Here is a 13703-nt window from a genome sequence, read left to right as displayed (position 1 = left end):
AGCAGGAACAACACATACGTAACTGATGATAGCTTGTCTACAGTATGTGGCCCACTGCATGGACTAGTAGCCTAAGGCCCAGTTACACAACCATCATGCATTCATCCCACAGGCAATTTAGCAGAGACTACAAAATAAAGTGCACGTGCCACCACTGCTTGTAATGCTGAAAGCAGGCAAGCATATGAAGACATACGGATTTTCTTTTCTTTTTAAAATGATCACATATTTAGCAGCATTGTATAGCAGGACATATGTTTAGTTTATTTGTGTCTAATTGAATAAATTAGAATGAACAATCATATTAAGAAGAAAGACTGTGCAGAGGACTGAACAGATTGTTACATTATGCTGCATTGGAAATGGATGGATTATGGCTGTGCAGGCTATCACTTAGAAGCATTTATTTCAAAATTGTGAGAAATGGTGTGAGATTTAAATAAAAAGAAGCATTTATTTCAAAATTGTGAGAAATGGTGTGAGATTTAAATAAAAATTGTATTTGTCAATAGACTGTCATTACCATTTCTGAAATTTCTGGTGTTTGTTTTCACACTTTCAATCAGTGTGTTTGGCAAGACTTTGCTGTTTCGTGTGACTACATATCATATCACTTTAATTTGAAACATTCACACCGTTTTTAGACCTCACTCTCTGTCTAGCTCTATCAAAGGCCCATGCACGCTCACAACCTCCCTGAGTACTTTTCTCATAACACCATTCATTCATCATCCTAGACCAATCTCATAGTCATGCTGTGTTCATATGGATTCATTCATCATAGACATTCCACCTCTCTAATGTTGATTCTGTGAGTGGCTTCTGGAGTCTGCTTAACATTCCGGCCTGCAAAGTCTAATGGAAATGCGTCACTGACCAAAAACCCACCATCGCTGAGGAGTGGATCCACAATCCCAATGCTCTCTGAAGGTGAAGTGACCACCAGTGGAGTTCCTGTAACCTCACTGGCAGTACATCACGTCCAGCCACAGGACCAATTTCCCATCATGCTTTGCAGAAAATTAACCCTGCGTTATCTCGCTCACCCTACGGTCCACATCCGTCTTCGGAAAGGGCCCAGAACACTCCTACCACCGGCGAACGGAAATGGAGCCCACAGTCCATTAATGGAATCTGTGAAATATTGATCATTCCTGACATAGTGTTAATTGGAAGAAGGTGAGTTTGCTATCTCTCCAGCAACATGTGTGGACCATCCAAGGGCATGTGTGCTGGAACCTCTTCTCTAAAGACCGACCCCTGAGGATGGTAGTGTGATGTGGCACCACATTCTCTGTCCAAGAAAAACATATTGTTTTGGTGTTAAATTGGTTCGATTGTTTGATACAGTATTACAAGGCAACAGCAGAGTTGTTACCTCAAATACATAAAATCAGAGATTGAAAGGCATCTATATTGCAATTCCTGCATCTTAATTTGTCTGTGATATGTGCCACAAAATGTCTCAGCTTGTAAAGTCCTTAGTCAGCCCATCAGACAGAGCAGTCAGTACAAATAACCTGAATAACAGTATCTATTATGGCAAAAACCTAAACAATATGTCAACATCTCCTGACGAAGATAGAAAATCTCCTAAAGTCAAGTGTTTGACTAAAGCTGTGGCAATTGAGGACCTGCATGGACGAATGTGAAAGGGAAAGCTCAGGCCGACTGGGAGAAAAAGAGGCATTTCAGCCATCATGCATGCGCTCAGTGTGTGTGTGGATATCTCATGTGTAAGAAGCTTGGCTGAGAATTCACATCTGTTTTGTCGATATTTCAGAATAAAACGACCGTATAGTCTGTGAGCATAATGTATTTTAGGGAGAGCCCAGAGAGAGAAATTGTGTCTGTGTGTACCGAGAGACTGAAAGAAAATCTGTGTGTGTCAGAGAGAGAAATTGAGAAAAAGACCGGAGAGTGGGAGTGGTTGTGCCTGACTGAGAGCCTGTGCAGCTGACTAGAGTCTTTCACATCAGATTGTCGTCAGAGCCGCCAGCATGGGGTAAAACTCCTCTGACTAGAAATCAGCTTGAGGGGAAAAAAAAGGAGGGATGGAAAAATACTACAGAGAAACAGAGTGAGTGAGAACGAGAGAGTGAGAGTTACGAAAAGCACAAGTATGAGGTCATTGTGTGCCACCATGTGGACTCTCAAGCAGAGAAATGACACAAAAGACTGTAGTGAACTCAAACGAATGGAAAAGGTACGCAAAGGCGCATTTGTTTGACAAACACATGCAATTTGAATTTGTGTTTAACCATTAAAGAGCTGGTATTAAACATGGTATTTGCATTTGTGGCGATACTTTTGTTATAACAGTCCTACATAAATGTAAGGTTGATTATGACCCATGCTACACTGTATTAAATAGCAGCTAATGAATGCAAATGATTATTTATATGACTAAGGACGGAGGACCCTGGATGCAGGACTAAGCCATTTTAAACTGCACGTCTCCTTACAGTTTGACCTTGACTGATGGCCATTTTACCTGTGTCTGTCTGAAGCATTCTAAAATACAGCATTCAGACTACGCTACACACTGTGTCCGAGGAAAACAATGGCAGCAGCACTGAGTGATGGAAGCCATGCATGCCAGTAAAAAAAAAAACAGGATTGGATTGACAGCCTGAAGCTGCGAATTTATGTAGTTTTCAGAATATGCAAGAGGCAATTATGGAGGCAAACAAGCCAGTAAGCGAGTGAGACTGTTGGAGGGTGGGGGGGGGCAGTGGTGGGACAATGTCCTCAGAGAAAATGCTACCAATTATGAGGTGAAGGCACTCAACCACGCCGTTTGAATTTTAAAGACGCTTCTGTTTTGTGGAGCCACAGAACCCCCTACTGGGCATCTGTGGTAACTGCAAGCCTGACTTACAGCCATGGTTAACAATACATACATGCCTCCTAAAATATTCCTAATCCCCCATGAAATTGTGTAATGATTAGGCACCAGCTTTGAAGGACGAGGAGCCCACCTATGACTGACGTGAGGACGAGGAGCCCACAAGATGTATGATACATTAACATTGTAACTAGGAGTGAACACAACCAAATAGCCTTTGGGGTTGTGTCAACTCAGGATACAAGAAAATAACCAGTTGTCCTCCTAATGATGGGTGTACGTCACTTTTATTGTTATTCAAAATAAGATACATAAGATGCACTCTGCTGAACACAATCACACAAGGGGAAAAAAGATTTAAAAAAGAACTGTTGTCAAAACTGGAAAGCAAGTATGAGTGCTTTGCATGGGAATTATTCCTCGAAAGTATATGAACACATTATTAGAGAGAAAAAAACATTTAAAAATGGCACTTGCTGTTTTCTTTTAGTATGGAATAGCTAACCTAACATTGCCGTGAGGTTGAAGTAGGAAACGACAAGACCAAGAGTGGAAGACAGAAGGGGAGTGGGGAGCCTGTGGACTCAGTGGTGCCACTCTAGTCTTCCACTCACCACTTGGCCAACCTGGCATCAGTTTACTCGTTGTCGCCTGGCAACCAAGACCATTCAAAAAGAACAAACACACGGTCATGAGGACATGAACCTGGACAGAGGGGAGTGGGCATCTAGGTAGGTACAACGAAAACGCAAAACAGTTAAATGGGAAAAACACAAGGAAACAGAATCATCAACCATCTTGAAATCCAATAGGGGACCTGGATTCATTGCCAGAGTGCTCAAAATAATGAGATGACAATATGCCACAGAAATGAGAGAAGCCCCAGTTATCCCACGACCTGAGGGGCCAAACAATCTTTTCTTAAAATGAATTCCCATCACACATGCCGGTAGGATGTAGGCTGAAGCTTTTGACTTGTTTTGTGAGTACAGAAACCAGTTCCAGCGCAATAACATGTGTCTAAAAAGTTTTGTACAGGGAAAGGATTCAAATCAATTTCAGGTCTGTCTTGCAACCACAGACAACATATCTACCTTCCTCACTGTGCCTGATCAAGTAAAACAAAAGTGGACCGACACAGAACTTCTTTACAGATTTAAATTCTTCTTTAAAGATGCAGTATGTTGGGTGTGATGCTTTTCATTAAAGATTTAAAAAAAAAAAAAAAAAAAACACCTCATGGCTCTGTCACAGATGTACTCTAGCCAATCAAAATTCTTTAGCCTGTAAGAATGTCTGCATTGGTGGAGTCACGTTTTTGACAGAGGTGGATATGGGGCAAAGGCCTTTTCTTATGGTCTTTCTACTGATGTGTTATGGTGAGGATGTTGACAGGGTTAGACAGTACTGAAAGCCCTCCTTGGAATAGCGAGAACACATCTCTCTCTGTATGCAGGAAGGCAAATGTCTACTGTACAGTACAAAAAAAGGAACTGAAAGAGCATCGCTCTTGTTTTTATGAGCCATTTTCACTTTTGACTTGCTTGGCTGCTGGTTCTTCAGCCTTTTTCCCATTGGACTCCAGTGCTCTCTTCTTTGGGCTGGTGTGCTCTGCAGAGGGAGAACACAAGGAACAATATTAGCCAACACCTTACTTGGATATGTCCACTGACAGAGACCTTAGTGATCCAGTCTAAAAATGCTACTGAACAATTACATCGCCTTCACCTAACCCAAACCTAATCTTAATCACATATTGTTGTTAACAGTGTGTCGACGGGTAGTTTGTAGAATCCTTTTAAAATCCAAGCTCTCCAAATCGATTTTAAAGTCACGATTCAATTTTCGATCTTTTTCTTAATTATTCTACTATCAACGCATTTCTTGTTTATTAACAGACATGAATGCATGAACCTCAAAATATTTCCACAAAGGTGATTTCAGAGAAGCGGGGGGTTTGAGTTTAGTTGATGCGTTTCTAAGTGGCTGCAACTTAGATAATGTTGCCGTGCCGCACTTCAACACTCGTGTATGTTTTTTGCCCTCTTGGCATGCATGCTGGATGTGACATTGGGGGTGGCTGCAGCATCAATTCTACCTTTGATTTCGAAGTTTGAGATCATGTCATTTCTATTGATATTCAACTTAAAACCGAAATCGTGACACCCTTATATACATGAATTAAACAAATACATGAATTTATCAAACAGGTCAGAAAACTCAGTTTTAAAGGGACACCAGGCAAGCCTGATGCTTTTTCTCCTTTTCTTTGCGTCTTCAGTCAAGCATTTTCGATGCTTCTTCGCCGGCTCTGCCATTATACACACGTTTGCAACAATCTCTAGCGTTTCGTTAGCTGTGCTGTAAACTGATCCTGCTTCGGTCGGCGGGTAGGATACACCGAACTTGCAAGTGGGATATTCTTCCTACAGGCAGTAGGGGCGGGCGAGAGAGCCTTCATTTGCCCCATAATGAGTCATTTAACCATATACCAACTTACAAAGATGATTAATAAACACGAAAACGTTGCCTGGTGTCCCTTTAAAATCCTTTCATGGACAAAAATAAACTTAATATTTGTCAACTAAAATGCTGTTAACTGGTAAAAACAAGAGAAACAATGATCCTTTTAATGGAACAGCTTGAATCATGGAGACACTTACTGCGGTCACCGCCATCCTCGTCATCGCTGTCGAATTTGGTCTTCTTGCCCTGGGGCTGATGGTTTCTTCCTCCTCGGTCCCAGCCGCGGCCGCCTCGTCCTCTGCCTCTACCGCCCCTGTGACCACCTGGAGGGAGGAGGGTGGGGAGATGAGCTTGGGCCCATCTGAGGGACTGGAACCACAAAACTAACAAAAACACAGCTACATGGCTGCCACTGATGCCTAATCAGTGGGTCAATGCTAAATTTCTGGTCTTACCATTGACAATCACTGTTTACACATGTATTCAAGATGTACAGCCAGAGATGCTGCTGACCACCTGTGTTTAGATTCAGGTACTGCCAACGTTACATTCAGTAGAACTCCCATTACACTACCGAAAACACAACGTGTATCTACACTACAGAAGATATGTAGTTAAAGGTCCAGTATGTAGGAAATAATGGAAAATAAACTGTAACCATTCCAAAAATGATCACCATATGTTGTCAGAGAGTAAGAAAACACGATGAATTGAAGTAATGGCTTATTTGACAACATTACTCGAACCCGTAAAACCCATGAAAAAAAAAAAAAAAAAAAAAAAAAAGTTACGGGGCGGAATCTCTTGGAATTTTCGTTTATGTTTTGAATGATTAATTCTAGAATAGCGTATTAATAATGGGCTAGCGATCTTCCTATTTGGGTTGCCAAATTAGCAAAGGCCAACTGTCAACAGCTGTCAGTTGTAGTCATGAACGCCTACGAGAGGGAGGCAAATTTCCAAAATTAAAACCAGAAACAAATTAAGTGGACATTGGAGGAGCTTCCTGAGATGGTGACGTCTTCATCAAACAAAGAATATCAAGTCTGACGCAGAGCTGGCCATATTTCTCCACAACAGGTAGCCTAGGCTAAACTTCATCTGCATCGCTGTTATGTTGGTTAGAGAGGTATTTTTTGTTTTCACTGTTTCCGTAATGTGTAGCTGGGTCATGGTTGGAGAAACGTTAAAGCAGCTGCAGGTCAACTAACGTTAGCTAAGTCTTCATTACCTCTGGCAACCCAGAAGAGGCTCGCGTCTGGTAGTCTTGAGAACGTTCACCAGTGTTTTGATTTTGGCCTACAGAACGTTAGGTAACAATCCTACAAATCGCACCTTTAAATGCATGCAGACCACCTCAGCAAGTGGTTTGAGTGATCGGATCACAATGTGTCTGGATGATTGTTTACAATTTAGTAGAGATGCACCGATAGTTCGGCTGGTGACCGGAATCGGCCGATTTTCACGTGATCGGCCATGACCGGCCATGACCGGCGACCGGCCGGTCAGTCTGAGACATGCCGATTTTATCCCGGTCAAATGCACTTGTGCGCCACAATTGTAACAACACCCAGCTGAATTTGCAAAGTTTGAAGAAGCTAGCAACCAGGCCAACACTCAGGGCTGGATGTAGGGCTACAAAGAAAGCGCTAATAGGCTACTGAGTTTTTCTATGCAGCAAACGCTGTGCTTTGCCATTGGCCTACTGCGTGGAATTTACTAAGCCGTCACTTCATTAGGCTACGTAAACATCGCTCATCACCGCTAATTGCGTGCCCACAGCTGAACCACAAGCGCTGCTGAACGGAGATAACCGATTGCGACATTAAAAATAATCAAAGTTTAGCGATCATAGGCTACATAATAAGATGTCAACAAGCAGCAACATACAGTAGCCCTAGTAGTTCTACTACACTTAAAAAAAAATACTCGGAACTATTTACTGCACGTAGACTAGGGCTATGCCTTAAAATACCCTAGTAGATTGAGAAGTGGATGTCGTGAAAGTGAACAAATGATAGCCTATTAGAAAGGCAAACAAACGTTAAAGTTGCTTTTAACATAGTAGCCTACAATGAAGAAAACTGATGCTCTGAATACTGAATCAGCCTTCTCTAGTTTCTAGGCCTATAGCCTAATTGATGCATTTAACCGGAATTTGGATTTAATTTTTTCACCGCAAAACAGACATGCACTGTTTTCATATATGGTGGAGCACCTAATCGCTATTAGCACTCCTCCCCTGTGTTTGGTGATAGCCTAGGCTACAACCATTTTTCCCCTCACCCTCCCATAAATTCATCAATGCATATGAAAATATGTTACATGGTAGCATGTTCAAATGGATCATGACAATTTTTCTTATATCTTTAGTTGGATATTGGATGTGAGAAGAATAAAATGGGTGTTCCATAACTTAACTTAATCCATAATTTGATACTGCAACTAAAGTTAGACTTGAAGAAGAATCTGTCTGCTCACCAGTTCCATTTTTTTTAACAGCCATTTCATTATTGATAAGTTGATTACATGTCTATATTAACATGTTCTATCAAAGAAAAGATAGAAAAAACTATGTGTGTGTGCTGTAAAATGGTTAGAAGAAATGAAATCGGAATCGGCAGATCAAACTCTATGAAAAATCGGAATCGGCCCAGAAAATTGCAATCGGTGCATCTCTACAATTTAGAACTTACCACTTGTGATCGGATCACCCAAGACGCATTTCAATAACAAATGTAGCAGGGGATATAGTGTCAGTGCTGAAGTACCTCGGCTTCTGCGTTTGTTTAGCGACTCTTGTTGGTCTTCGATGATCTTCTTCAGTGTGTCCATCTCCACGTCGCCCTCCAACACCTCCCACTCCACATCCTTCTCCTTCATCTGCAGCTTTCCCCCTTTCGCTGCCTCGGCCTTCTCCAGGGCTTCTTTGGCCTTGGACCTGAACAGAATGGTACCCTAAGGAAAGCACAAGAAACTATGAGAGCCCTCAATCGCCAGGGAAACCACCAGACACTCCTTCCTTACGTCAAAAAGTACAACTTCATACTAACCAACACACTAAACATAACTGACATAAAGCTAAGTGGGCTAAGTTGTGCAGTGAACAAGTTAAATAAACCCACAGCAGTTGTAGAGTATGTACATAACTAGGCTCTGCGGAGTGACATTTAAACCCAGTTTACGATATCACCCTGAGGAAACTGGCCAGTAGGCCCTCTGGCCTCACCTCTTTAGCCCCTCTGGCAAAGTCAATCCACTTGATCTCGGCGTGGCCAGCGAACAGCTCGTGGAAGTCCTCCCGAGACGTCTGACCCAGGTCGCCCTTAAAACGGAGCAAGCAGCCTTTCTGCTCCTCCAGGGATTTCTAAGACAGTCAGAACAGGCAAAGTAAGAAAGTGTCTCACTACATGCACACATTCACACACCACACATGCACGCTCACACACACACACACACACACACACACACACAGACACACAATGGGCCAGTAACCTGTGCATGGATTAATCCTAATCTAAACACTTTTTTTCCTCAATGGAAGTCTCCATTGAGGACTAGGCTTCACTGATGTACAGGAAACCAGCCCAATGTGTACTCTGCAGTCTGAAAAACAAACACAAAACCTCACTCACCAGCTCCTCCTCTTCTGCTTGTTTCTGCTGCTCTTCCTTGTCACTGGAGGGGAAAGGAGTACAGGTTAAAGCCATATAATTACTATTGAAGGATCTGACAAGCCCAAAGCATTCTCAAGGTGAAGGACAAACTCACGTCTTGGCTTTGGCCTTGGCCTCTACTCGGCCCTGCTTTCTCTCCTCTGATTTCTTGCTGAAGTAGTCCTCTCTGAAACACAGCACGACACAACTAAGTACCACAAAGGGTTTATGCATGTTCAAAAACTAACTTTTTCAGACCTTTTTAAGGATCATTGTGAATGAAACTTAAGCCCAATTTCACAGCCTTAACATTTAGAAAAAACATATAGGAAAACCAGAGCCCCAGATTTTCTAGCAAAGTAAATAAATACGGGTTGCAAAGTTTAGATCACTTGTAGTCGACATTGTGTTATATCGATACCATTGTGGAAAAGAACTACAACATTGAACTAAGATCTGTGCTGCCAAAAATGTTCTCATTGAGTGTTTTCCTTCCTATGCGTTGAGTGGCAAAAACGTAATATTACATTTTTAGCTTTTTTTTTTTAATTACGAAACTAGACACTCTAACACACCTTATATGTGATTTTGGGAACTCTGATGAATGGAAATGAAATATATGACGATCGAAAACTCATGAAAACGCACAATCTGGACATTTTATCATAACTTCGGTTGCCGCTTTGGGTCGAATCAGTGACGCATGCACGTCAGCTCAAAAACCAGGCCATTTTAGGTGGGTCTATCACTGGGTGGCAGTCTCGCCAGGTCACTTCCGGGAAACTTTACAGGCAGCTTCATATTTCATGAAAGGCGTTATATCTCCATTTCTAGAAAAAAAAAGCGATTTTGATGAAAACTAGCCACTGTTTAGCTTGGGATTTCTCAGGAACAGAGGTGTAGAAATACTACGGTTTGCACCCACTGAGAGCTTAAAGTCTCACCTTTCAAAGCGAGCCATTGTATGTGTTCATAGCTATAAAACAGAATATGCTGTGGCTGTACAAAAATCATCAACAATGGTCTAGATTGCTGGCACTCTAGGACAAAGCTTCCGAAAACAGCTTGGCATTCAATGAGTTAAATGGCTGCTGTTGAAGTACAGTAACCACAGTTACAGTAAACACATCTAAGACCTACTGCACAATATGTCAATGGATTTAACACTTTTAAGGCCTAAAATTCAAATAATAAAATGTTAGACTTTAACATCCAGTGAAAACCCTGTTTTGTGTATGACTGCAATCAATATCAGAAATCAGGTATGAATTTATAAGAACTAGATTGGCAAAAATGACACTTTGCTATTAAATATCCATCTAAAAGATAACAATGGTAGCTAAGAGGTGGACAAGGGGATAGCATACTTCATGAGGACGATCATGTCATTGTCTTTGAACTTCTTGACATCGTCGCGGGCAACAAACTTCTTGGCGGATTCTTCTGTTTCCATGACCATGAAGATGGAGCCCTAGGGACACAAACTGGTTAGCTTAGCATGACACTCCTCCACTCCACATCACCATGAATCAGCATCCTGTAGAAGAGGTCCACAGTGAAGATGATGCAGACAACTTTTAAACTTGCTCACAAATGACTCAAAGACCTTTATGCCGTCACTATTCCAGGTGGGAAATACAACAGGCCAAAAGAGGTTGACGACAAGAAAGTACGGTCTTAACAAAAATCTTACTTTGAAAGCCTTCAAGGGTCCTTTCCTCATGTGGATATTCTCAACTGTGCCTTTGTCACTTAACCATTCCTTGATTTCATCCAGGGTGGTATCCAAAGGAAACCCTTTCTGTAAGGACAGACACAACAAATGAATAAGAGAAAAAGTTCTAAAAAGCTCTCGGTATGAACTACGCAAACTGAGCATCCTTATATAGTGTATATTCCACAATAGTACCCATTAACAGTCCTATAAGAAAACAAAAGAAGTCAGGTGACTGCAGTGCCTGGCCACTGTCACACAATATTAACCGAAGTGAAACCACATTGCAGCATCTGCATTCTGAATCAGATCTGGAAGAACATGTAAGTGGTCCAAGATATGGTGACCCTCCACTTTGTATACAATTAACAAGTACACTGGATCAGTAGTTTGTGAGCGGACATACACAGACACAGACACGCACAGTTGACTCACAATGTAGACAGACTTGTGCTTGAGGGCATCTTTATACTCGTCGTTCATCTCTGGGAGGGGCTTGCTGAGGCAGCGGCGGATTTTGGTTTTGTCTTCGCTGACTTCCAACAGACCCGTTTTGGATTTCCTCAGAGCTTCCACAATGACGGACTCCTCTGTTGTTAAACTCTTCAACCTACATGTTCAAAAAAGTGAGGTGAAATCTGCTATCTAGATTTGACTGTAGAAACAGTACTGCTATGAAACCACTTTAGTTAGTATATAACTTAAACTAGCATTTCATGAACTGTGGTCATGAGAAGACCATATAGGTGTTCCATAATAATCCTACAATTTGCTGTTCAAAAATAAATAAATAAATAAAAAAAATTCACATACATGCTTTTATCGGTTGGAAATTGGACTAATTTTTTACATTTATTTTATTTATTAATTTGTTTGTTGTCTGTCTTGTATGTCTTGGTGTCACGGGTACGCTGGCAACTACGCCGCTCCTTCCGCTATTGTCTTTGTTAGTCTATATGTCAATGACAATGTCTTATATGTGGAGCGCTTTGGGTTGCACTCTGTGCATGTTAAATGCGCTATACAAATAAAACTGACTTGACTTGACTTTTAAGTAGTACTGAACTCACCTGTTAAATTTCAACATAGTCTCCAGTGTAACCCATCCATCATCTACCTGAAGTTGTTCCTTCAGGAACTTGTCTCGGACAAGATTGTGGTCTCCAAAATAATACTGAAGGAAAAAAAAAAAAAAATAGTACAATGACCCTCAAAAGGTGTGCAATAGAATACAGTGACATCCTTGAATTTCCCCTTGGGGATCAATAAAGTATCTATCTATCTATATCTGCTCTTCATATCATAACAGCATCATATTTGACAGTCTGGTTACAGCTAAGATGTGCTGAAAGCTTATTAGTAGTTTCGTCATTAAGAGATAGGTGCAGTTGACAGGGCAGCTGCAAAACACAGCCAATAGATTGGCGGTGCTGGCATTTCAATTAAGTTAGGCCCCATCATCCAAACACACACATCCGGTGTGCCGGGTAGAAGTGCATTCAGTTTCATAACATCTTTACCCTTAGAACAGAGGCTTTAGCCTAATAGACCCATACGTTTTGAAGTTTGGAGGATGCCGAAAAAGACACACTTTACCACATGTATCGATACATAAACAGCCACAAGTGTTACTTCGCTTACCTCAATCTGATCAGCAACCTTTTTCTCCAGCGGCGAAAGCTCTTGATTTTCTGCCATTTCTGCAGGTGTTTGGAAAATGGATGTATAAGGGACCTAATGTAATCTTTACTTCGTGGTTATTGTTATGTAGCCTACACGTAACAGGTCGGAGGTGAGTGCCGTCGCAGACGCACCTTCAACGTTTGGCGTTAGAAGGCAAAGCTAGCTATTAGCTCATGTAAGCAAGGCCCACGTGTTGATGTAGTACAAAGTAAACATGCATGACTAGCAGTATAGGCCTTTCTCCTAGCTTAGCAGATACTAACAATATCTTCAACAAAGTTATAGATGAAAACTCTTGAACTAATACAGTTAACAATCTGATAAAGACCGACTACTGTTAGTTCTGCTCCGTGCCGGTGCATATTAGCCCAACTCAGGCTTTCGCCAGTAGCGCATGTTCCTGGAGACGGCACGCACCACTTAACTACCATCACTCTATAAAGAATATATTTTACCGAGACGTACTGTCATACATATAACACATTTTGGCGAAAAATGCTTAGTTACTTTGTAGTTTGGACTAAATGCGTGTATGATGACATGCACGTTTTCAGCCTCCTAGCTTTAGGCACGTTTCTTCACCACTTAGTTAAACCAGACTATCAGCTACACACAGAGTACATTGTGAAATTACTATTCACGCTAAATATACGATCGAACAACCAATACAGTAGAATACTAATAACATGCTACAAATCGTTCAAAATGCTATGCTTACTTGAAATTGCAGTCCGTCTCGTGGAAGTTAGATGACTCACGTTTCACCGTCCCATAAACCAACGCGCTCTGCTTCACGTCATATGAGGCATGAGGTGTGTGAGAGCACACCTAGCGGTCATTCCCAGAAAGGATCCACCAAGTTATGCATCATAAAACAGTGGCAAAAATCTTTATTTTCACCCCCCAAAAAATGTGTACACACCTTTTACTCATGTTTCAATATATAAATAAGTGGGATGAAACAGACTGACACAAGAAAAAGAGCTACAGTAGGCATACATAAAATTCCATTCATCCAGATAAAACATGACCCGATTCAATAGTTGAATCCTGATTAAATTGATGGTCTATGTACTCTGCCACATCAAAGATGTCATCAATGCATGTTCACATACAATACATAAACATCAAGTTGCTACATAAAATGCCACACACACACACTAAAAGTCAATGTTACGGTTGTCATTTATGAACATTTATGAAAACACCTGACTTAAATGTTCATTATATAAATCCTTTGAACCATAAAAAATGTTTGGAGAGAAAAATAAATCATAATAACAGACATTCTATTCTATATTTTCTGAGGTTTGCTGTGAAAATGTTCCCTGAGTAT

The 13703-nt window shown here is 41.2% G+C and overlaps 1 protein-coding gene across 1 annotated transcript; it reads right to left on the bottom strand.

The window, feature by feature from the left end:
• Positions 1 to 3116: 3116 nt before the first annotated feature.
• Positions 3117 to 13173, bottom strand: ssb (small RNA binding exonuclease protection factor La). Its single transcript, XM_048235668.1, has 12 exons — positions 13086 to 13173; positions 12326 to 12384; positions 11755 to 11858; positions 11120 to 11294; positions 10664 to 10771; positions 10338 to 10441; positions 9086 to 9157; positions 8950 to 8992; positions 8544 to 8681; positions 8086 to 8272; positions 5512 to 5637; positions 3117 to 4459 (listed from the first exon to the last, which is right to left on the bottom strand). Exons 2-12 carry the CDS (start codon positions 12380 to 12382, stop codon positions 4365 to 4367), a joined length of 1209 nt encoding a protein of 402 aa, XP_048091625.1. The 5' UTR covers positions 12383 to 12384; positions 13086 to 13173; the 3' UTR covers positions 3117 to 4364.
• Between the last annotated feature and the right edge of the window lie 530 nt (positions 13174 to 13703).

This window comes from Alosa alosa, chromosome 23, assembly GCF_017589495.1.
Source record: "Alosa alosa isolate M-15738 ecotype Scorff River chromosome 23, AALO_Geno_1.1, whole genome shotgun sequence".
Lineage (NCBI taxonomy): Eukaryota > Metazoa > Chordata > Actinopteri > Clupeiformes > Clupeidae > Alosa > Alosa alosa.
Note: the sequence above shows the minus strand (reverse complement) of the source record. Positions and strands in the feature narration are given on the sequence as shown.